Genomic DNA, 26,016 nt, shown 5'->3' on the forward strand with positions numbered 1-26,016 from the left:
ACTCATAATCTGAAAACAAAACTTCAATTTAATTACATCTCTACTTTTGAAGTGGAGTGATTTTAAAATATAAAACTAATTTTTCAAAAACTTTATTAATTGAGAGGGTTTGGGTGTTTGAAGAGAAAGATGTTTTGTCAACTGAGGAAAGGATACTAAAGGAATTTTTTGAAAATAGTAAAAGTATTACTAAACTTTGTCTTTTATACATTAAAAATGAAACTAAAAATACAAGGAAAAGCTTGAAGAATCATAATAAAAATTCCTGTGTTAAGAACTGTAGCATGAAATTGTAAATAATATACACATCATTTGTTTAAAAGCAAGGAAAATGGTTAAAGACCCATTGACCTAAGGGACTGCTTGAATTTCACTTCCAATTTTAGGGGGAATTTTTGAGACAAATAGATACTAAGCTATTTTTTACTCAAGGGAAGAACCCACAAAGAGCAGATTTTAGAGCAGGAGAATGGGTATGAATATATAATAAAAGAAAAAGCTTGTCAATGTTTATGTCTGTAGTTACTGGGCTTTGGAGCACTACAGATTCCCATTTAGGGCTAGCTGGTGACCTACAATGAAATCCTTTTTTAGTAGGGGTAGAAGCGATCCACTCCATGTACTAATGCTGTAAGATGTCTTTGAATAGGCAGTTGATTTCAAGCTGTAACCAAAGTATATGTGTGTTCTGTAACTGCTTTGAGCAGCATTCATCAACAGGTATAAAAATTCAGTTCACATTATCAGCAAGTAAAAGGAAGGAATTTTGTTCCTCTGCAGGAAAGGCTGCAGCATGACAGTAAAAGAGTTCTTTTGAACCAAGGACTCCTCAGGTGTTTGGAGAAGTGAAGCAAAAATGAACAATTCCTTTTCATTCTTCTTCGAAAAGAGAATCATGTTTGTAAATTCAACAAGAAATTCTTTACTGCTTTTTACTATTTTTTTCTAATCTATTTGGCTCTAACTATCCTCTGAATAAATATCTTATTTGCATTCTTATTTGCTCCCAAAACATCTTGCATAATGAGAAAAAATATAAATGTTTTTCTTCTTAAGGCTGGAGACTCCGTTCTTTTACTTGGAAAAGCTTTTCTCTACAGAGACTTGTAATGCAGTTTATGCAGAATTCCCTGCCTTATAATTTTTCCAGGGTTCATCTTTTGAAGCATGTCTCAAATTACAAGTGTTTCATGTAATGATGTAGTGCAGATGAGATAACGGTGTAGAATTGAATTTTAAACATTAATATCTCAGTATTTAAGTCTTACAATGATAGGTGAGACTTTTTATGATTAAATGGTCTTGACAATACATGTTTCTGTTCACAAAGTCAGACTCAGCAGGTTACTAGTACTCAGTAGATTACAATAGGTTTAACATACATTATAAGGAAGTATCTGGAAAGAAAACTATTTAGAAATTATAGCCCATATTCATTAAATTTTGTTAAATGTAATGCCCATTCATCTTTGGTCAATAGAAAGAAAAAAAAAAAAAAACACCCCACCCTGCTTTTCATTAAATTGTTTTTACTATTATGATAATTTAAATTGTATTTTGTAAAGTGCTCTGGAATTTTCCTAAAATCAATATAAAAATACTGTATTGCTTTTGCCAATAAGCATGCAAGAGCATTCTAAGAGTCACATGAAGATGCTGATGTGTTCTCCCACAGAATTGCTGATGACAGACAACTTTATGAGGGCCAAAGTTTCTTTTTCGGGACAGCAAAATGAATGCTTTAAATGGTTTGAAGGCCATGTACAGGCAATCTGAAAGAACTGCTAGTGCCTCTCCTTCCACTATCCTGTGGTAAGATCAAATCCAGCAGAGATGAGACAGAATAGATTCTGTTCTAGTGGTTTTGATCCCAAGATGAAATTAATATATACTGTATATGAGGAGAGCTATTTTAAAATCTTGTCAAAAATTACTTTTACAAACTCGTTTAAATACATAATTTGTTATAACCGTTTCTTACAGTAACTGGTATAAAATACACATATAGCCAGAAAAAAGGTCATTGAAGTTTTTCATCTGGTTTATCATTATTTTATTAAAAACCTTTGCTGTTGACAAAAAACAACACTCTTTTATTGGACTTAAATTTATTAAGTTTGTCTAAGCAGGATAAGATCCAAGCCAACAGGAGTGATAGGTTTTACGTATAATTTTTCCAAGAGATGCTTGAACTTTCTGTAAAAATTAGAGAAAAGAACAGTATGGGAAATAGACATAATTTGAGCATTTTATCATCAGGAAATTAAATCAGTGGATCAAAAGTACCGCAGCAGTGACAAACAGCAACTGCAGATGTATTAAAAATACATAATGATGCATGGAACTGTAGCTTATAAAGTTCCGTCTGTTTCAGCAAATACACTCTAACACAATGTTGTTTACAGATGTACATTGAGAAAGATCTTCCATTGCTGGATTTCTACTTATCACCAGCTTAACCAAAGACTAAGTCAATCGACCCTATTGAACCAATACCAGAGAGCCTATATAAAAAGTTGTTGTGAAGAAAATCTTAACTTCCATCAGGAACATGGTGAAGGCAGACAGCATGTATCTTTTAATGAACTATAAACAAATACATAATGAGATCAAGCAAGGTCCATGGATTTCACAGAATCACAGAATCATGGAATCATAGAATGGTTTGGGGTGGAAGGGACCTTTAAAGGTCAACTAGTCCGCTGTTTTGAATAAAAGTAAATTAAAGAGGTACCAAGAGAGAATTCTTGCTCTTCTTAAAGGTTTCTGGAGTTTAGCTCTCAGGTCCAATACTTTGAATAATCATTTTATGGAAAGGTTTACTGAGATTACCTGACAGGTGCTAGCAAACATATTTGATGTGATACAGTATTTATACAGCAGAAGGAAAAAGAGCAAAGTGAAGTGTCATGTTAAATAAAACCTGAAAATACAAAATGAAACAACTGGGGTAAGTAAGAAAGAAAGAAAACAAAGAGAGACAAATGGCTTCATGTAAAGAAGTCATACATTTAAACCAAGATTGTGATGAGTCTACAAATAAATAGAAGAACCTTAAATGAGAGAAGGATGTGGATGATAAAATAAGGATAAATCAAAAGACTTGCAAACATAGTGACAGCAGCAGCACAAAAAATAAAGGCAATAAATAAATATTTCAAAACCAAAGAACATCAAACTTTCCCACCCACAGAGCCAGTCTCAATTAAAATGCAACTAAGGTGTAGAACTGTCAGCAGAAATCTCAAATCTAATAGATCCTAAAGGAACTAAAGGTACATGAAAAACTCAGGTAAGGGAAGTAGATTCATTCACTGAACTGTAAAGACCATAATTTCACAAGTTGTCAAAAGAGGAGTTTATGAAAGCATAGAATTGTAAATCCAGGTGTTTCACAAGAATCCTGCTGATGTTCAAACACCTGGTAAAACTCAGTACCTTTTTTCCAGGACAATACAAAGATTTCAGTTTCAAAATGCCACCATACTAGCCACTCTAGACATATAGCCATCAACCCCCCTTTTTTCCTCCCTTTATTATTAAACTCCAAAGTTAAGTTGATAGATTTCTAATTTAACTAACAAACAGCAATACGAAAGTCCTTTCCTTTGGGAGGACAGGCAGTCTGAAAGCCTTAGTGACTACTAAGCACATACAGAAAGCTAACAAACCTAAGACTGAAAGTACACTAAGCAGGAACAAGGGACTTCTCAGGATGACTGACTCTCTGGTTCCAATACTTCACACCACTCTAGCTACACATCCTTCCTGTCTTCTGACTGTAGTAAAGCAAACAGGGGAGTAGGAATATAAAAATACCCTACGTTTTCCTAAATACCTTTTGAATTAAAGTAATAGTCTGAAAACTCAGCCTATTACTGTTTGAAGATAAATGATTTAAGGAAGATAGAAAAATGAGTGGTCTTGTGTCCACAGCATTCATTCAGTCTCTGGTAAAATTGTTTGAATCTTAGAGTACAGCAAAACCTTTGAGCAGAGGTTAACAAAAATCTGAATGCTTAGGCAGAAAAGATTTTAAAATATTCCTTTAGGATAGAACAAGTTTTACTGTGGAATATCTGCAAGGTTAGATTGTTCCAACATGAACAAAAAGAACTTGTGTTTAAAAATGTCCGCTTTCTAGACATTCTAGTAGGAGACCTACAATGTACAACAGCCAATAAACATGATAACAATATGACTTGCCCTGTTTGTATTACAAAGTCTGAATAATATCATGTTAGTTTAAAAAGGGCTTCTTGATAAAATTTACATGCTGTTTAATAAAAAAAGAAATCCATTATCCCATTTTCCCAGGAAGCACAAGACCTATGGCAAGGGAATAGCAACATAGCAGGGTCAAAAATTAATCAGAGCCTAAAAGATAACCATGAAACATCTGGAAATACATGGATGGCTACATAGACAACACAGAAATGCATCCAAGCTCAGACTGGTAACAGTTTTTAAGACTGAACTGTGCAAACTCAAGGAATTAGGTAGCTCACCATATGTTTGGATATATCGATATTTTGCTGCATTCCATCTTGCAATATCCCGGGTTGCCTATTTTACCTCATTTTTTTCCTCTATCCCCAGGTCCAGCTGTGTTCCTCTGACCCCTGTTTCCTATATAGCCTTCTTTAGCCTGCCAACAGCATACCCGGTGTAAAAGTTGCACATATACTGATGGGTGGGTGCATGGCAGGAACACGTTTTGACTGACCTGCTGACCACTGTCTTACAGCTGCTGCATAGACCAGGCAGCACATACTGACACACCTTTGCTCGGTGAGGTACACAAATCACCTTATATGTACCTTTTGGGTAGATCTGACCCTAAGGAATCAGAAACTGTCTAACACAGACTACTCCAAGTAGGTTAAAAATCTCAGTAGAACGGTAGGGTAACGGAGCACACACTGAGCTGTGCAGCTTACTTTGTGTTGGTACCAGCAGCCATCAGAACTGGTTTAAAGGTGGCATGGCTGCACCTTAAATATATTCTCTGTTGTAGTCAGCAAAAACATATGATTCTGCAATTTAATTTTTTTTGGCCCTTCTCCTTAGAAGAGGAGAAGAAATACTCTTTCACATGACAGCTTTTATCTCAAATAGTCATTAAACTCCCAATTCCAATAGTTCTCACTATTGGAGATTATCTGTTATCTCCTCTCCTGACTAGATGTTCAGGTTTCAAACCTTTGGCAGTGTTATTACTCCACCGTAAAGTTTTAAAGGATATATCAAACCCAAATGTCTGTCAAAAAAATCAAACACTTCTTCACGTTTAATAAAAAAAACACACCTGTGCTATATTTATTATTTTATAAAAGCAAAAAGGAAATTCACACATTGATTTTATCCCTCTGTTGGTAATTTTAGTGGTTAAATATGACTTACCCATAATACTTATTTTGTGTCTGCTGTAAAATACACACTTAGATTCCACTTATTTTTCACCAGAAACACATTCTAAAATTAATAATAATAAATAATAAATAAAGATTTCTACTGAAGACAGAAGAGCAAATTTAGACAGTAATACCTGAAACAACACCAATTCCATCATCACAGTCATAATCAGAGACTTCGCTGTCACTGATTCTTTTAGACCCTGACAAAAAAAAAAAAAAAAAAATCAGAAACGTATCATTTATTTTCCTGTAAGTTAAAAAAAATCCTCAGCCAATAATAAATACATTTAAGAAATTTGTATTTGACAATGAAGCGTTAATATAAGCATATAAGGGAAATTATTAATGTTATGTTATTGCAGATGTATTAGTGTACCAACTATTTTCAGCTGTTTAATGTAACATACAACGAAATGCTGAAATACAGCTCCACAACATTGCTTTTATGAAAAATTTTCATATGCTTTGTATCTATACACATTCATTCCATATAGAAACTGTCATCACACTGTTCATCTACCAAGTTTTCATAAACATATACACCCCTCTCCAAAGTCTTTAAATACCAGAAAAATTAATAATATCAATAATATTAAATAAATGTAATATTTTCTTTAGGGTATTATTAAGCATTACCAGGAGAACAGGCAGCTTCACACTTATAGTGTGTCCTGAAAAACAAAATCTTTCTGTGATACTTTAGAGGAAGCAAACTATAAAATGCTCTATAAGAATACACCTGTCAAAATAGCTAGAGCTTAGTTAGCAAAAGCAGATTCCACATTCACAATTAGAGCCAAAATGTAAGTCACACAGGACAGGCAGGTCAGTTTGTGTTTAGCTTAATTTTCTCTCCTGTCTTCTGCGGCATCCTTTTAAACAGCATTTGATTGCTGACATCAGGATTAAGCACTGGCATGTGAATGATAATTATTCATTTACTTGTTTTCAATGTGAATATCCCCTTTCTTCAGCAAAATGGTGTGTCTGTTCTAGTTCTCTGGCCAGCTACAAATAAGTAACAAAAAGGTAGAAACTTTAATCTGTCACTAAACCTTCAATCATGTGCCAAATATTTTTATTCCTACCACAGGATGATTTATTGTGAAAAACACACACAAAAACAATAGTAAAAACTGGGAATAAACCTAAAGCCCAGGACAAAGCAGGATTAATGTTCTATCTGCGTGACTGGCACAGGAGGATCCCTACCCTCCTTTCCTAGAAAACTGGGAGAAAAAGTGCTAAGAGGATTTTTGAGAAAAATAGTTTTCAGTTTAAAGAAATTTTATAAATTATCTGAATCATAAGAACTGCTGTAATTTGTCAGACTGGCTAACATCTGTCTATCCAGCAGGAGATAATGGAAGGTCCTTCTTTAGTAGAAAGAATGTGCTTACAGATCTGTATGGAAAAAGTTTTCTGTGTTGCACCCTTCTACCTTTCAGCAGGCAAGGGTCCTGGCAACTGAGACTTCTCCTAAAAGATCCTGTTTACTATAAATCATTAATCAACCCATTCTCCACAAATTATATCATTTCTTTGTGAGACACAGTATTCTCTTGGCCTCTGTAATATGCTATGTCAGTAAATTCTGCAGTTTAATTCTGCCTTGTGTGAAACAGATTTCCCTCTGGTTTATTTCTATTACATTGTTTCACACAGTGCCCTCCAAGCTTTTGTATTCTGAGAAACATGAAGCAGCATTCCATAATCTCCTGCAGTCATCTCTTTTTCTGAGCTGAAATATCATTTAGCTCTTTTGTATATATGAACCGTTCCATATTTTTTATTGTTCCTGTGCATTTGTTTGTATGTTTTCTAGTTCTGTGCTATTTATGAGAAGTCAGAAGTGACTGCAGCAGTCAAGATGCATGAATTTATAAACTAGACTGCAGATTAATTCTTTTGGGATAGAAATTAGTCTGTTAAAAATTATTCAACTAGAAAATGTTGTGTGGTATGTGTTAATTCTTACAAAACACAAGCTAGTCTGCCATTACACTATGCGATTCCAATAGAGCAGTGCTAATTGTTAATTAATTGCAGAAAAGTTTGGGGGTTTCCTCACAGATAGGAAATTAAAATTAGTATAAAGAAATCTATGCTTTGGTTTCGTATGCCCTGCAGTTCTTACACGGTAGAATTATTAGTTCAATTTATTATAAAGGTTTAGAAATATCCATGCTACAATGGGGAGGGGGAGAGGTGTCTTTGAATTCAAGAAACAAGTAGAGTCTTTCTCTAAAACAGGTATGATCACACTTGATTTCTCTAAAGCAAGTGTTCACAATTAGCAGGTGAGAAAACCTAGATGAGGGCAGGAGTGAAGGAAAAGTTTTCAGCCTCCTAATGGACTTTCCAAGAATCAGGATTTCTAAAAGGAATTAAGTCTGGCAAGGACAATATTAAATCTGATTATTTCCTTAACTATAGTATCACAGAGGGCCAATGAAAATCTCAGTGAAATGCTTCCCAACAGAGCATCCATTCTACCTGTGATGCTGTTCCTGCTGCCATTCTCAGCAGAGCCTTCTGCTGGTGTGGTGATATACAAGCCAGTGAATAAGAAGGATTAGTGTCCATTCTCCTTATCCACTAATTCAAAACCAGGTCATTAAATAAGAAGGACAACATCTGTGACCAAACACTAAGCAAGAGATCCCTACTAGTCTGGCTGGGATCTAAAAGGCAGAAAACCCAAAGGGAGTGTAGAGCAGTGCGATTCTGGCCTCTGGTGACTCTGGTACTGATCTGGCAGTGGGCACTGTGGCTGCTGCGTAGAGATGCCAATAACATCACTCGGGCTCTATCACAGAGAGGATAGTGGAATAGGAAGATGAGGGCAACAGAAAAGTTTGCTGAGCTCATCACATGGATGCTTGGAAAGGTTTGTATCTTGAAAGATGTAAGAGGGCTGAATCAACTATGATTTGAATGAATGTCATTTACTTATCATCTAATTCATCCTTATGAATGAATCTAATTAATTACAAATGAGGTTGCTTTTTATTTATGTTTATATTTACAGCTAAGTACATCTGCTTTAACATATTTTTAGAAATCTATTCTGGAGAAAAGATTTGCATCTTTGAGGATGAAAATAGTCAGTTGTCACAGTGGGCTCTAGACTTCCTAGTTGCATAGCTAAAATTCTATGCTGTAGTAGTCATAGGATACATCTGGCAGAAAAGAAAGACTAAGAAGCTTCAATGCACCACAGGTATAAAAGACAGGGGTCTCTCTCTCTCTGTCCCCTCAAATCACACCCATGTATTCCAGAATCTCCTCATATCTTAACTCCAAATCACATTACAGGATCTAGAGGCCCTTTCTATATACAGACCTATGTCTTTACTCCCATCCAAGCTTCAGAGAAGAGCTGGGACATGTGGAAAGTGAACAGGCCAGAACTGAGATCTGCCTTAAGGATGGCCATAGAGAAAGAATAGAGTCAAGGGAAGAATCAGATTTCAGGGTTTTCTCCAACTGCCTTTGCTACTGAAAAGAGGAGAGTCTCTTGTAATACCTGACATCCTTTAAATACAAAAACTTTATCTGTAAGATGAGATATGATGCTCATTGAGATCATATAATGTACTCTATATCCTCAAGCAGAGGCTACCTTAAGCCAATTCTAACTACTAACAGCCTTAAATTAACTGAACAATAATAATGTTTAAGTAATATTTCACATTTACTTATAAATGTAAATTTAAATGCTTGTTAAAAAGTCAGAAGAAATTTAAACCAGAGGAGTGGATGGAGAGCTGCCAGTCAGAGAGGGACCTGGGGGGTTGATTGACAGCCCGATGAACAGGAGCCAGCAGTGTGCCCAGGTGGCCAAAAAGGCCAATGGCATCCTGGCTTGTGTCAGCAATAGCGTGGCCAGCAGGGACAGGGAAGGGATCTGACCCCTGTACTCGGCACTGGTGAGGCCGCCCCTCGATTCCTGTGTTCAGTTTTGGGCCCCTCACTACAAAAAGGACATGGAATGACTCGAGCGTGTCCAGAGAAGGGCAACAAAGCTGGTGCAGGCTCTGGAGCACAGGTCGTACGGGGAGCGGCTGAGGGAACTGGGGGTGTTTAGTCTGGAGAAGAGGAGGCTGAGGGGAGACCTCATCGCCCTCTACAGCTACCTGAAAGGAGGGTGCAGAGAGCTGGGGATGAGTCTCTTTAACCAAGTAACAAGCAATAGGACAAGAGGGAATGGCCTCAAGTTGCGCCATGGAAGGTTTAGACTGGATATTAGGAAGCATTTCTTTACAGAACAGGTTGTTAGGCGTTGGAATGGGCTGTCCAGGGAGGTGGTGGAGTCCCCATCCCTGGAGGTGTTTAAGAGTCGGGTTGACATAGCGCTGAGGGATATGGTGTAGTTGGGAACTGTCAGTGTGAGGTTAATGGTTGGACTGGATGATCTTCAAGGTCTTTTCCAACCTACACTATTCTGTGATTCTGTGAAATCAATGTTTTCAGGAAGGACAAAGGAAGGAAAGCATGCCAATTAAATATGTAATGTCAAGAAGTACTGCCCGGAATATGTAATTTCTACAAAGGATTCAGTTTATTTATTTAAAATGTCTTCCATTAACATCAGAAATGGAACAAACTAGGAAGTGCACAGGTCAAAATCCATTATTGAACTGAGTATTCAAAATACCACTATAATTGGTGGCAGCTTAGCTTAGTATTTCTTAGAATTTTTGCAAGAGTAATTTAATCTGCTATATATTAATTTTAGATGGTAATTTTCTTTTTAACATATTGACAATGTAACTTTGAAGATTTAGGCTTTAGTCCCACCTTAACCACATCTTTTCAAAATACCACTTTGTTATCTAAGTAATTTGAACCACTTATCATAAAACACAGAAAGAACAATTCATAGTCTATCTGGGAAATGTGACAATGAAGCCTCTCACAAATTATTCCAAATGAATATTGCTAATGAAGCTGTTATTTAGTATTTTAATGAATATCTTAAAGTATTTGACAAATAAGTTATAAAATACGGTACTTCTTTCAATAGCATTAAATTCATTCTAATATAAATTCAAAATTCAGTAAAAATTTAAGTAGGTAACACCTGGGACACCGTGGGCATCAAATAAATGCATTGGTGACAACGGTTTGCATATAATTAACTTTGATGGATTTTAAACATGAGAAATAGCATTAATTAAGTTTTACTGCCATTGCACTGGAATATAGTTTATTAATAGAACAGTCTTAGGGATATTATTATCATTTCATCTGGTAACTCGTTGGTAATGTATGGCAAATACGGACTTTTGAATGCCTTCCACCAGGATTAATGGTTATTACAGTTACAGAATGAAGGCAAAATAGATTCCATACTATATGATTAGCTAGTGTAAAACACATAAAAAATGCCTTAATTCATCACAACCCCTACCCCAGTGAAATCAAAAGATAAATTCTTCTTCACTTGAGGAGGTTTGGGGTTAATAGCCTTATACTATCAATAAAACTGTTTTCCAGGGACAGCTTACCTTGGGGAAAGTGGAGAACCTCCCCATCAGAACTGGATAACCCTCAGCATCTTCTTTCCCTCACACCCCTACATATTCCTTCCCAACGGCTGCTGTACAAGCTACCATCCCATCCAGTACAAGAACTGGAAGTTTACGGCAGTTGCACTGTAGCTTTCGTGACAGGGTTGGGGCAAAAGCCCACAATTTAAAAACTATTAGGCCCATTATTTTCAATTCCTTTTAAAAATTCCTTTCTATTTATATTTTTCCTATTTTTCCTATTTATGTTTTTACTTTTTAGGCAGAAAAATAATTTAAAATACAGTAGTTTCCTAGTGTAAAAGCCTTTCCATTTTTCATCTGCATGGCTAACCATAAAGTGGAAAAAAAAGTGAATGTTTTATTCCACTTTATGAATGAAATATTTGTTAACCTTTCACAAGCTGCAGTGTTGGTGGCCATGGAAAGCTTTAACAACCTCTGAATAAAAATAATATGGAAATAATTGAAGAAATTTTCAGAGAATCTTTTCAGGATGTCCCATACTTGTCAGTGTTTAAGAGGCATTTGACAATACATTAATAACATATTTTAACCTTTGCTCAGCCCCGAAGTTGTCAGGCAGTTGGACAAGATGATTGTTGTAGATCCCTTTCAGCTGAACTATTCTATCTTATTCTGTGTTGACAGAATCAAATTCCTTTCCACAACAATGTTCTAAATAACTGGAACTCTTCCAAATCAACAAAATAATGTGCAATCATAAATGTTTTCTTGCAAAGCAAGCAAAATCTGTGCTGAGTTCTGAAAGATCTGACTTCTATATGACAACAGAAGTTGGCACAGAGCTGTGCTCCATTCTGTTATTAATATACAGGAGAACCAATGCAAGATATAATATTCTGTGCTTCATATATTGACCATTGATATTTCTGATATAGGCTTCAAGAGAACATATGAGATTCAAAACTCTGCTAAAGCCTACACAACCAACCAATGTAGTTATCAGAATGGACTAGGACAGGGGATAGAATAAGAAATAAAATTAGGTGAGTTAGCTCAAATACAGAAGAAAGTACAAAATTTATGGCTCAGGAATTCTATGGTTTTCTTGTCTGTGGGGAAAAAAAAAAAAAAAAAAATGGAAAAAGAAAGCAGACCAAGCTCCTGAGCTGGGATTTCTGCCCCTTACAATGCAAGAAGCTTTTACATGGTTTTGTGGACTCCTTGGGGAAACAAAGGATAGTGAAGCATGCTTATGAGTGCCTTCCCTGAAGCTCTCAGAAGGCCTTCACAACCAGTTAAATTAACTTAGCATTGTCCGTAACTGTTCTGTGTTCAAAGCTGACATATAAGCAACCCTAAAATCACTTTCACAACAACTGTCTTAATAATTTGTGCTCTCATGTTCATCCAGTCTGTGCCTGAGGGTTCTTAGTGTGAACTAACTTCTCATGCAGTTCTGCTGTCTCCATGTCAATCTGTCACTTTATCCTCCTGCATATAATAGGGGTTTTTTAAAGGTTTTGACCAATTTCATTTCCATTGACAAAGAGGTATAAATTCCAAGTTTAATTAAGTTCCGCACAATCTTTGAAAATGGTTGCTGGATAGAAGACAGAGATACAAATCAGAACCAATTAGTGAAAAAAAAACCATTATCAAGCTAAAATTTATGGCTAATTCACATGTGCAGAAGTCCACAGTCACCACAGCAAACATGGTCTCTTCCTGTGTAAAGATATTGTAAAATATGAGAAGAATGTGAGATTATTTCATGAGAGAATGGAATAGAAGAAACATGGGAGACTAAAGGTAAATGTAATGGAAACCGGGTTTTATTAGTGCTACTCTCGAGAAAGATCCTGTGGGGTTTTTGTTTCTCTCCACCATGGTATTGGATCTATTTTCTTAGCAATGTGTGTTTCATTTTTTAAACAGAACTAAAAGATAATTAGATGAACCAATTCTCAAAGAGATTCCCATAATTAAAACTGCAGGAACTGCAAAAAGTCCCACATGAAATGCAGTACAAAATTTAAGCTTGTAGAAACTACTTTGTTAATTTATCTATATTTAATTAAGGCAAACTTCTCAGGTATAGCAACTGGATTTTTAACTGGGGATTTAAATCAATATGAAACTGTAAAAATATGTATCAGTAAAAATACTGATTTTGCCAGTACTTCACTTACCCCATGTCTCTATTTTAAAAGTACTTACACTAGTTCTTAAACAGCTGTAATACAATGGTGTTCTTTTTAATATAGCTTAAGCAAAATAGCATTTTCCTAGTATAATTAAAAAAGCTCACTACAGTTTACCTAACAAAGCTCTACCTAAAATAAAGGCAGGCAAAACAAGTATAATGTTACAGTACTGCTCCAATATCAACACTGAGATATTAAGAATAGGGAAAGCCAACAAAAGACCTATGACTTAAAAGCAGACAAGAAAAGCCAAGGAACATTTAAGCAATTTAGCATCTGCAAAATAGGTAGCAAAAGCACACCAATAAATATAAAATTAACTTTTGCATGTATATGGAAGCAATAAGCATTTCTGGCATGCTGAAAATTTACCTGAATTATATGAATATAAGCCTTTATCTGGAAAACAAATAGTGAAATGAAGTAGTGTCAGGGAAAAATACATGAATCAGTACATGTAACAGGGATGGTTAGAACCTTAAACTTCATTATAATTGCTGCTAGAGACTGAAGAATTTGATATAGTAGGCCACTTTCATTCAAAACAACAAAACTCAAGCAGCTAGGAGAAATTAAACCACAAAAATGCCAATCATTTCTGGATCAACATTTACCCTCAGTTGTCACAGAGGACTAGTACAGCTATTAGTCATTTCCAGTTCTGAAACACAACTGCACATTTACTATATGCAAGTGTTTAACTTTGTGAGGGCAAAATATATATTCAACTAGGAATACAATATGAGCTGCTACCCTCAAAGTTACTGCACACTGCACCTCAGCAGGAAGTTATTAGTAGAACTTCCCTGAGATGCAGTTGTGAATCCTGCTTTTGATTTTTCCAGTCAATCTCCTGTTTCCAGCTACTTCTTGATTTGGTAAATATGTTCATACATGAATCTACATATCATTGTTACCAATAAATTTAAGAGTCCTGATGTGAGCACAATGATTAAATACTTGCAATATCTGACTTATTCTTGTATTCCTTAAATCTGTCCATTTCATGTATTTTAGCTTTCCATACAACCATATCAGTTTTTATAAACCTGCTAATATAATAGTACACAAATATCTAGACAATTATGGAAATGTGAATTATTACTTTGCATTTGCAGATTTTGTAAATGTGACTTTCATTAGGTAATACGATGAAGCCAGTAAATCAGAATAACATTAATAGTATCTTGCCATTAGCAGGACATTATGAATGTTTTTATTCCTTATAGTTGAACATCTCACAGACACCATCTTAAATAAAGAGTGACAGTCCATGAGTAAATGCACCTCAAATGACAAGATATGACAGTGTGAGAGGAAAAATTAAAACTTTAGTTTCTTGGCTACTGTTGCTTTAGGAATTCACTGGATGACTTCTGCCAAGTCACACTTTTTTCTGACATCCAGTTACTAATTCAGTATGTAGCCCATATCGCTAAATCATCTACTACTTACAATTGCTAACTCTATATTTTCAAACTGGGTTTCTTGATAACCATGATTATTTTTTATGGTCCAGCTCCAGAATTCCATTAGGCTATATAATTTCAAAGTGAATAAGAGGTGTTTTTTTCAGAATCATTTACAAACTTTTAGATGTGAGCTTTACTGCATAACTTCTCTAATATTTGTATTCCTTGGTACTAACGTCTTCTACTTATGAATCTCATGAAAAACTGATTTCTTCTTTGGCTACTTTTCTAGTTTACTCCAGCAATATCAGGAAGCCACCAAAGGTTTGAGTGCCATCCAAATAAAAAAATCAAAAAAATCAATGAGCACAATATAGAAATTATTTAAATAATTAAAAGATGGACTTTCCAAATTTAACTTCTGGAAAGATCTGTAAATGGGTAGTGCTTCTTGAAGAGCACAAGAATATAAAAATACCGAGATTATAAAGGGAGTGAGGACTCAAGAAGCCATATATGTTTCTGTACGGTTATAACACAGAAAGAAAAAAGTCAGAATAGTATGAAACCCATCTGAAAACTTCATCAGAACCATCACAGTGTTATATGATAGTTTATTATGCTTCAACAATTTAAAAAAAAAAAAAAACAACCCAACAAAAAACCACACTACCTTTAGACAGAAAAGGAAGCTATATGGACCTATATCTTTTAGATTCTTTTTAAAGGTCACCTGACTTGCTATTTATCAACACCCTAGCAAGGTTACTTTACCCTGTCCACTGAATTATTTCCAGAACATTGCTTTTCTGACATCATTACATGACAGAAGAGTAGTTTAATGTCATGATGCTATCAAGTAACCAGAGCAACAACGTTATGAATAATCAAATTACCTTAAACTGCTTCAAAACAGGATTTTAATTATTTTTGTAGTTTAATTACAATTTAATAAAGATTATTCCTAAATTTTCAAACAGTGCTGAATTAATATCTTAAATAAGTTTCTTTTATGAGGAAAAGCAAAAATATTTTAATAGTTTAAGGCCTTTACAGACACCCCTGTATCATGTTAAATACCTTTTAATTAAAGTATTTAATAAACCACAGATGTACAATAAATATCATAAATAAACCATAGATGTATAATAAATACAATACTGGTATATATCTCCATATTTTGTGAAACAAACATCAATGCATGCAAACAAAGATAACATGCCCAAGGCCTGTGTTCCATAAAAGAAAGAGAAAAATTAAGGAAGAAGCACGAAAGAGAAAAATAGGTGTTATTCTTGCTCTCTAGGGTAAAATTCTTATAATTCATCATTCAGAGTCTGTGCCACTGACCATAAAATGCTCCATATTATAATCTGGAAAAAAGTCACTGATGCATGTTTCCATTAAGTATAACTTATTTACCTACTAGTGAACAGCATTATTGTAATTCCCTCAAGTAAGACTCAGGGATACTGATTTAAAATATCATACTGACTTACCATATTCACAACAAACTAAAAGGAAATTGCTGAGGCACCAAGATCCTGATTCTGCAGTAAAATGAGACTCCACAGAGTTCCAAGAAGACAACAACTTTCATTAGAAGAGTGAGGTTTGAAATGCAGGGGCTCAGATTTCACAGGGTAAAGTTTCAGATACATTATAATTTATTATTAAACTTTAATCTCTTAATGTTCTACAATATAGACTTGAAAATGTTAACATTTAAATTATGGAAGAGAGGACTTGAATTAATAGTTATAGAATTCAACTCATCTTTGATTTGATGGTACGGCCACAGAACTTTCAAAAAAAACCCTTAGCATCCAGCAATGTCCATCTAAAAGTGTTTTTCAAAAATTCATAAGCGATGGGGTCTTTTATTTGTGAATTCAGTCTATCAATTTGTTTATTCTAGTCAGATGTAAGAACTTTTATCATATTAAAAGCTTAGCATTACTCCAGAAAAATAGTCTGATGTGGCAATATGTACAAAGCTGAAGATAACAAAAACTTTTCAAGTGATTCGAAACACTTTGCTTACGCATTATAGAATTTTTTATTCCCATCTGAACAAATAAAATTCAGAAATGTTATATACAGTTTTTTGCACACTATACACAGACCTCTTTGTAGAACATAACTATACTCAATTTTTGTGCCCACAGTTTAAGTACTCATTACTGCAATTTCTCTCCCTCCATATTTTATTATATGACTTAAGAATCATGAAACATAGTGGATGAAGTCATCAATTACTTGAATTCTAAAAGCAATGAAAGTCAAATTCACTTTAAAAGAAAGCCACTTCGCAGTCTGTTTATTTACAATTATTTTAATCCTAACTGATTTTTCTGGTGTTCAGTTCTTGAAAAAATACAATTTGACCCACCATTTTGGACATCTATATGTTGATTTCCAAACAGCATAATTTCTAAAATCTTAGACTTTGTTTTCAGCAGTTTTTCTCACATAGACTTACTATTTTTCCCTTACTGAGGATGCTCAAAATATAAAACTTCACTTTTTCAAACCATATTATGCATTCCTGTGGCCATTAAAAGCTCTCCTGCTGCTGCTGTACATACCTATGCTTTACCTAGAGACCGGAAAATGTCTGGTTTTACCGTTATATTCACTTTTCTTCCCTTGTTTGGGCATTTAGCTGTTATCTACACTGTACACCCACTCTCTATGGTCTGCAGATCAATAATTCAGTCAGCTTGATTTTAAAGCTTCAAAATCTGACTTAGAAACTAGTGTCAGTTACTTTTTAATCCTAAATAATTGGGAAATTCTCAAAATACTTGAAGTAAAACAAAATCTGCTTCTAAAACAAATTCGAAGTTAATATAAAACTAAAACCAGTTGCTGTTTCTCAAAGTACACAGTAACCTGGTATTCTTTATCAACTAAGCAGTACCAGCTCACACTGCACAAATGCACACATTACATGGACATAACTAAAAGACTGAATAAGAATGTTTCAGATCCAATTTGATGTCTGTTATCTCTGTATTCTGAGCTACATGAAGAAGAAATAATTTCTGATTTGCAATCCCATGGTATAAACCCTGCTTGATTTCTGTATCAGTTCTCAATAAGTGGTAATACTAACAACTTCCATCCCATTGATCCTAACAGCTATGAACACAACATTCAAACCACACATTTTCTGTTTACAATCTCTTTTCAGAGGCAATATAAAAAGAACTTCAGTTTGTCTGTAAACCTAGTTAATGCTGTGTGGAATTCTTAATGTATTTCTGATTTTACGTCAAATGTTAGAGAAAATTACACCATTTTTAAAATTCAAGAGTTTGGCATGACAAGTAAAATAGACTTACCCCTTACCTCACATTTCATATAAGAAAAAGCTTAAAATACACTAATTGGACAAAAAAACAGTCAGTTTATGACACTCTGAAATATAATTTGCTGAGAGATCTAGTAAGTCATAATTCCATGTTCTATATTAGTTCCAGTTTCTAACTAGATGTCTTTCAAATTATACTAAGGAAAAAGCATGGTAATGATCCTTCATCACTAGGAAGTTAATGGATTGTATGGATCAGAGGACTGGACAAGGGAAGGTAGACAGCTGATTTAGATCAGTCTGTACCACAACATAATGCCCACTGAAAGATACTGAGAGATAAATATATGTAGAAAGTAAGTTACTGTCTCTGAAAGCTGGTTTCTAAAATAATGGCATATGAGCCTCTGTGGAAAGTATGCACTTTGTTACTGGCTATCTGTAAATATAGGATTTCAGTCTTCAGGAATGACACTGCTCTTCTTCAGGAATGCTACAACCCAGTGATATTAAAAAGAGAATAGAAGTTATAAGTGTAGGTGGTTCTTTTAAACTACCTTTGTAGAATAACATTTAAATATTCCCTTCAAATATATGTATTTATAGCTACTTGGCAATCATCATGATAAGAAATCTTAGATGTGTATTTATACAAACAACCCTGTAATTCAAAACATCTCTCTTGTTATTTCTCACACTAACAATTTTTGGGGGCGTGGAATGAAGTACTTCATATTGTATTCACTACATATATAGAAGCACGAAAGAAATGAAGAAAAGGTGGGAATGAAATGCTAAGATTTTGCAGCCCCAGAAATTGAAATCATCCTAGTGTGTAACAGCACATTAAGGTTTCTAAGATGTGCTTTGAAAAAGATAAAAAAACTTGCTAGACAGGCCTTGTCTTCATTCTGGTTATTTTTTTCATATTTTCATAATGTACCCCTAGATAACATCTGCTTCACATATACAAGAGTTACTGAAGGATACAAAACCAGTTTCAGACACAAGAATGAAAGATATTAAGATTAACTTAATATTCTTTTGAAACCTTCAAAAAGAAGGAAAATAACCAGACTTCTCTATGTTATAGATATTTTATTCAGGGAACGCAAACAGTCATAAAATATGCTGTCTGCCCTTAGCAGTCCCCTGGTGATGACATTTAGGCTGGGAAGGGCTTTTTGGAGGCCATCTGGTGCAACACCAGTTTCAGCCTTGTCCAGTTGTGTTCTGGATATCTCCAATAGGATATTCCACAACCTCTCTGGACACCAAGTACTTTTATTTCCATTTCAGAGCTGTTGACACCAATTTTTTTTTTTTTTTAATTAAAAAAAAAAAAAGAAATAAAAAAAAAAGAAAAGTGTTTTTTAATTGCTAATCCCAGGACACTGCAGAAAATCCTTCTTTATGGGATCCTGCTCGCAGTATGAATGCAAATATCATAATTTACCGTAGGAGTATGTGAATTCTCCAGCAATCACAGTGAAAGTCTAACACAGCTTATTTGGCTGGAGTTTCTAGAACCAAAGCTTGCCAAAGTACTATGGTGGGAACAGCCAGGCTAGATCATCTTCATTGAAAAGCAGAATTTCTACACCAAAATTAGTGTTTCACCAAACCAGAAGTCCTTCCCTCTACATTTCCAGACAGGCATATAAGATTGTTCAGTTGACCACATTATTAGTATTAAAAAAAATTTACTGACTTTCAAATTTTGAGTCAGTATCATTGAACAGATCTTTAGTCAGGTATTACTACAATCTTTTCCAAAATAAAGCAGTTACTGTTTTATTCATTCTTCATGGCAGTTATTTATTGCACAGACAGGAGCTACTATAAACTAACAGGTTGATTTGCAGGACTGATGATTTCCTGAAAACCAGAATTTCACTAACTTCACATACAAACAAATACTGAAATGTCCAGCTGGTCTGTGAAAGTAATTTTACATTGAAAATCTAACTTCCTAAACCATGTTACAAGATGGCAGAAAAGATAGAAGAAAAATAATTTTTAAAATTTACTTAACAGTCATGGTACTTACGAAGACTGGAGAAGTAACTGAAACAGAACTCCTTACCTGTTTACTATAATTTCTCTCCCCCTTTTGTGGATAAGTATAATCTTACAGCTTGAAGGCTATGCACTGTAACTTTGTTAATGTATCTATCTCAGAATATTATGATATGGAGCATTTTAATCCTTCTCACCATCCAGTGCACAGACAAAAAAAAATTGTCAACTACTTAAAATACTTCTATACAAGGGATTATTTAATGGAATCCACATAGAATACACGAATTATTTGCATGGCTACACATGCATATGTGTCTCTGAGTTTGTGTGTAACATATGTATACACAGGCTCACATACAATTACTTAAAAAATCCCAAAGAATTTCTAGAAACAGTTTTTGTTTTGTTGGGTTTTTCTGTTTTTTTGTTGGGTTTTTGTTGTGTGGGTTTTTTTTTTTTTTTATCAGTGTCAACTGATATTTTATAGAGTTAACTCAGTGAAGGATAACTTTAAATCACTGACAGTACTGACAGTTAAACTATAGAAACAATGAAGTATTAAGGAAATAGATTTTCACCCTTTACTGTCTTATTCTTATGTATCTATTTTTATTAGCATATTGTATTTTTATTAGCATAGTGTATTTTCAAAATATCTATTGGTAACATTAAGCTACTGTGGATCAAGTATACCAAACTCGACAAAATAGAATTTTAAGAAACATTCCATTTGTGAATGTAACCACATAAAATTGTATCAAAACAAGGCAACAGGCCATGGTATTACTTTAGCTACATATGATGTTATATACAGGTCACTTCAATTTTAAGAAGTGTGAGCTAAAGAGAAAGGTTGTGTCCATTCACTTTTGGTTAAACAATGAAATGATAAACATAATATAGAAGATAGGACTTCAAGATAAAAACAGCACATTGCAAAAGACCAGGATAGTTTCCTCAAGCTCAGGATCTGAACTAGGCAGTCTCATAAGAAAAATTAGTATTGCATAGTGTTCAATATTATCATTGGTAGCACATCAGACTCTCATCAGTAATTATAAATTACCTAATTCATAACAGCCACAAATGAACAGATGAATTCCATCAGCTTCCCATCTACAAGAATTTAATATATTTTACACATTAATTAAAATGAACTATACACAGTGTATAAAACTAACAACCTACTTTGTAACCTCCGTGTGGGACTATCACCATGGAGTTGTCTGCGTGGCAAATATGGTGAGGGATGGGGAAGTGGTAATGAAGAGACATCATGCGTTTGAAGTTTGTACCAGTGAGGTTCATCATCTAGTAATGCTGTCTCTAACTCAATAAGAATCTGAAAAAGAAAAAATGGTTAAAAGTAGGAAAGCATTACATAACAGAATATTTTAAAACAGGTATGGTCATAAATTTTATTCTATTATTCTCATTGTTAAGGACTTCATCTGAATTTTTATAAAAATCTTTCATTTAATATGTAAGGAGTTCCTATGACTTTTACAACACTAAATATACAAAAATATTTCACAAAACCTTTATCACCTGATGAAAACCTTTAGAGCATTCAAATGTCTTGTAGCAAGTTAGTCAGCAACAGGCCAACATGTTTTGGTAAAACACAACTATGGAGCATATGGATTTTAATGAACAATTCTAAAAGAAATTGAGAAACCACGTGAATACTGTTACTAAAACAACAAAGGATCTCATATCAGTATTATGTCATAAGTGTGAGATCACTATTTCTTTACTACTAAGTGAAATAAATACAACAATTTAAAAGTTTTGCTTTGCTATATTTAATTTTTTAAAAAAATATATTGCATCTAGACACAAATATGTGAGCAACAGTATTTCTGTAGTAACTACCAATAATTGTATACCTCTCCTAAAAATTCACTTTCTTCCTCTCGAACTCGTGCTTGGTCCCAAAGAGTAATTTCTAACATTCGTTCTCTAAACTCTCTCCGATGAACTGGAGAATAAATGAATGTCTGATTCCACTTTGGTTCCAATGTTTTCTTTACTGTTTTTGTTCTTCTTTTATTTTTATCACTGAAAAAAAAAAAAAATTCAAAAGACCATTATACTGTAATAAGTATATCATGGAAAGTAGGAAATCTTAAACATTTTGAGGTATTATGGGCACTATAATCTATGTCAGGATTAGTCCTTCATGATAAAGTTCAGCACATATATTGAAGATAATTCATAACTTCATGCTAAAAACTGAAGTTAGGTGAATTCCAGTTCATGTACCAATTCAATTTTAAGAAGTTCCTTGAAAAAATGGGAAGTTTTCATATATTTTTTTTGAAACGGCATTTTATAAAGCAAAATATACTTTTGTAAATGGGACTTCTGTGAGGCATAGTCCGACAGTGGAACACGTATGCAGACAACATTGGGCATAGAAAAAATCTCCATTTCAGATAAATGAACCAGCTGATTCATTCAAGCTTCCAGTCCGACAGCAGCTGACTATTAATCTGCAGAGCAGGAGGGAGCAGTTGGCCCACATGAAGGAACGGTCAGGGAGCTGTGTGCAGTGCGGGGCCTTCTCCATGGGGTTTTCCTAACTAAAGGCTCCACAGGTGGGAAAACAGAACCCCTGAGAATGAGTTACATGTCTTTTTCCAGCAACACCGGAAGGAATATTGTTCTCAGAACAGCTCCCAAAATCCGTTGGGTCTCCCCAAGGAACCACCCAGGTTGAAGGTGGATCTCCACTACAAGGTTGGCCTTATGTTTTGGAGCCCAGTGAAGTCTCCATGCAATGCCACAATGGAACTCCTGGCTCTGGCTCCAGGGTGTTGTTGAAAGCAATGTGTTTTACAGAATATTTCTGCTTGAAAGTATTCATATTTTCTAATGGAAACAAGTTTTGCTGGGAAACACCCACACTCCTTCTACAGAGAATAATGACAAGAGTTCTTATAACAATGTTTAATTTTAAACCTGTGGATAATTCAGCTGTAGTACTAATTTATGTTGGGTTTTTTAATATTGCAAAGCAGATATTGTCCATTTGCTAATACTTGCAACTGTAATATAGTTCTTGTATTTCTGAACTGTTACTTAGAAGCTGGATCAAAATTTTAACTAAGAAACAATATTTTTAGACACACTGTTAAAACAAATAATGTAATTATTTCTATTATACTAAAGATTTGTTTACCCTTGAGAACTGAAATAAGTTACATTGGACAAGCCTTTCCATTGAAATTTGTTTAATCAAAGAGAGTTCAGTATATTCATCTAATTAAACGCTTGACTTATTTATTTAAGTGTATTTTACCTCAAGCACGTTTTCTTCTAGTACACAAGAAATAGATTGTTTCTTACTTAGTTTTTACCTCTAAGGAAAGGAAAATGGATTTGTACATCAAAAAAGAATGACAATTCAATAAGAAAAATTTCTGATTCTTATATAAGTGATAAAAAATACATATAATAAATTTCTGAATACTTCACAAAATGGGAAACATCAGTATAGCATAATAAAATTTAATGTTATGTAGCTTTTTGTGTCTGTATACTTGAAAGTATTTAATTAAATATTTTCCTTCTATATATTTTTAGTTACGACAACTTACATTGTGAAGCATTCTGAACACAGACATTTCTGGTAGCTTTATTAATCTTGAAAAAACAGATAAGATCATTTAAGCAGACCTGATTCTCAGTTTAGCACAGCTTCAGCATCTCCAAACACACTTCAGCAATCTGAATAAACTAAGAATCTAGTCCAACAGCTCAAATATGGGTGAGCCCAAGAAAATCCATCCAAAATCTTTTTGTCGTCAGTGACACAACAAATTATGCAGTCACAAAACCTATTCTTGTCGACATACAGTATATAATGTAAGTGGAAAAGCAGTCTTGCAAAATACTGAATAGTCTTAATTCCTGATGAAGTCAATTGGTACTGGAGATAGTTAGCATCTTCCCAGTTTAGCTCTTAGTAAAAGCAAAGGATGTAAAAATACAAACTTTAAAAGTTGCATCCTATTCTACATAGTCAGCAATCCACTGGTCAATCTTGCATGTACTGAGTCTGGTTAAATCTTCAAATTATTTGGTTGATACACTACAAAATAAAGCTAAACATGTTCCCCTACTGACACAATCTGAGGAAATACCAATTTAAAAAATCAGCTGGGGAACACATTATCCCATTTGCTGTTCTTCCCACCACCTAAGATGAAATGGCAGAAAATCATGGGCTAAAAAGCGAAGGAACTATTCAGGAACAAGGGTCCCTACCACAGTTTCATTTTCTCTAAATATGTATATAATGCCAGTCCAGATTAGTATCAGTCCTGTGCTTTAGGGGAAGTTTTCAAGGTGCATTTGGGAAATCTTAACTGAGTCCCCTTAACTCATTTATACTGTGATGTGAAATCTATGGGCTTCAGATGCCAAACCTGTTCCTGCTTTGTTATGTAAACCAAACTGCTGGACTGATCAGTCCAGAAATCTGTGAACCTAACTTTCTTTGTACTAAACAGGAATAACTGTCATAGGAAATGAGGGCACTATAAAACACTAACAACATTCTTTGCAAATAACAGTTCCCCAGGCAACGACATATGTTTACCTTTCCTTTTCTGTTTGGTATTTACTAAAATAGCCAGTGAAAGTGAGTTTCTGTTTAGTGTTCAGAAGACACATTGCTGTTACATAGCATGTTCATTAAAGAATATCCAAACTCTAAGATTTTTCCGTATATGTATGACCAGTGAACTCAGCTGTGCATGCCATCTGAGTATCAGACCAATTCTTACTCAAATGTTCCTTGTCTTTGTGTTCACCCTACCTTCTGTCAGGAAGAAAGTAAATTTTAACATAAGGATTCCTTGGCCTCCCATCTTCCCTTGAAGGAAGATCCTTTGCTCCCAATATTGTCACTATTAACTGATGACCAACCTTGTCATACCACAGTTTTATCTGTAATGAGAAAATCTTAATTAGTGAAATCATTTCTACCACAAAGTAGCATATTAAACCTTGAAATTAATTTTGCTCATAAACTTCTATTTATATTGGTTAAACAGAAAATATCATGTTCTACCTTGTATTTAAAACAAAGCATAAAAGCAAATTAATATTATAATAGTTTCAGTATGTACCAAGAGTTAATTATTTTTTAAAAACCCTGTACAGTAAGTACATTATTTCACACTAACAGTTTTTCACATGGTGCTCTAGTTAGGATTATTTTCTCTTGGCAGTGATATTGTATTAATTGCATTACTGAGATATGGTATTCATATATATACATTTCTAAGGAGTTTATGCACAATGAAAAAATGAATTTTTCATGTCCTGTTGTGCTGGAAAGACTATGGGATAAGACCATAAATATTTCAAATTTCCAAATGTTTTTCAAGATGCAGAGACTCATATAAACCCTCCACAAATTGTAAGACAGGGAGGGTCAGTAGTCCAACCCTCTTCACAGTCCAACTCAGCAACAACAAGGCAAAACCTACTTTTACTCATCAGTAGAAATCAGTCTTAGATTTGGTCTACTATCCTTTTTTACTACAGTCATTAGAAGCTGCTATTTAGCTATTGCAGTGTGAATACTATAGCTGCAAATACATTATTCAAGGAAAGCATATACCTACTTCAGAGCAGTCACTGTGGAAGAGGGAAATGGTACAGTTAGGACAAAACAAAGCTTTCCAAATAGCCAGGGAGTCATAACATGGTGGTACCACTGCAGTACCATTAACTGCAGCTGACAGAGGAGGCTCTCTTCATGGGGAGTTTGCCTGAGAAGATGACAAACTAGGGCATGTAAAGGAAACACTGCCTGAACTTAAGGGAATCAAAGAGGATAATGCCCAACTCCATATCTAACCAAGCAATGCACCTTTAGGCATGAATATACCCTAGCTAAAGTAATAAACATAACCAGGGGAAGATGCACTTTCTGTGGAGCCCGTCTCATATCCTTTCAGTGACAGGGTCTCCATCTGCTGTTGTAGATAACTCATCTTCAGCACTTCAGTCACTTAAAGAAAGGTCTTGATGCAATTCTCAGGACTTTTGACTCACCAACAAGAGGCTGATTTAGCTTTTTGCCATTCTTAGTAATGCAGTAAGAGATTATACTAAGACACACCAACA

The 26,016-nt window shown here is 34.5% G+C and overlaps 1 protein-coding gene across 50 annotated transcripts in view; it reads right to left on the bottom strand.

Moving 5' to 3' along the window:
• The window catches only part of RIMS2 (regulating synaptic membrane exocytosis 2), a 489,731-nt gene that overhangs the window by 178,443 nt on the left and 285,272 nt on the right, over positions 1 to 26,016 (bottom strand). For 39 of the 50 annotated variants that reach the window (XM_074898586.1, XM_074898600.1, XM_074898596.1 and 36 more), the window contains 5 exons: positions 24,698 to 24,828; positions 21,762 to 21,933; positions 21,061 to 21,214; positions 13,495 to 13,521; positions 5,549 to 5,617 (listed from right to left, as the gene is read on the bottom strand). In XM_074898586.1, the coding sequence (XP_074754687.1) occupies positions 5,549 to 5,617; positions 13,495 to 13,521; positions 21,061 to 21,214; positions 21,762 to 21,933; positions 24,698 to 24,828 (553 nt within the window). The remainder of the gene's footprint in view (positions 1 to 5,548; positions 5,618 to 13,494; positions 13,522 to 21,060; positions 21,215 to 21,761; positions 21,934 to 24,697; positions 24,829 to 26,016) is intronic. The other 11 variants (XM_074898608.1, XM_074898599.1, XM_074898601.1 and 8 more) reach the window with 1 other exon arrangement.

Source organism: Athene noctua, chromosome 2, assembly GCF_965140245.1.
Source record: "Athene noctua chromosome 2, bAthNoc1.hap1.1, whole genome shotgun sequence".
NCBI classification, from domain to species: domain Eukaryota; kingdom Metazoa; phylum Chordata; class Aves; order Strigiformes; family Strigidae; genus Athene; species Athene noctua.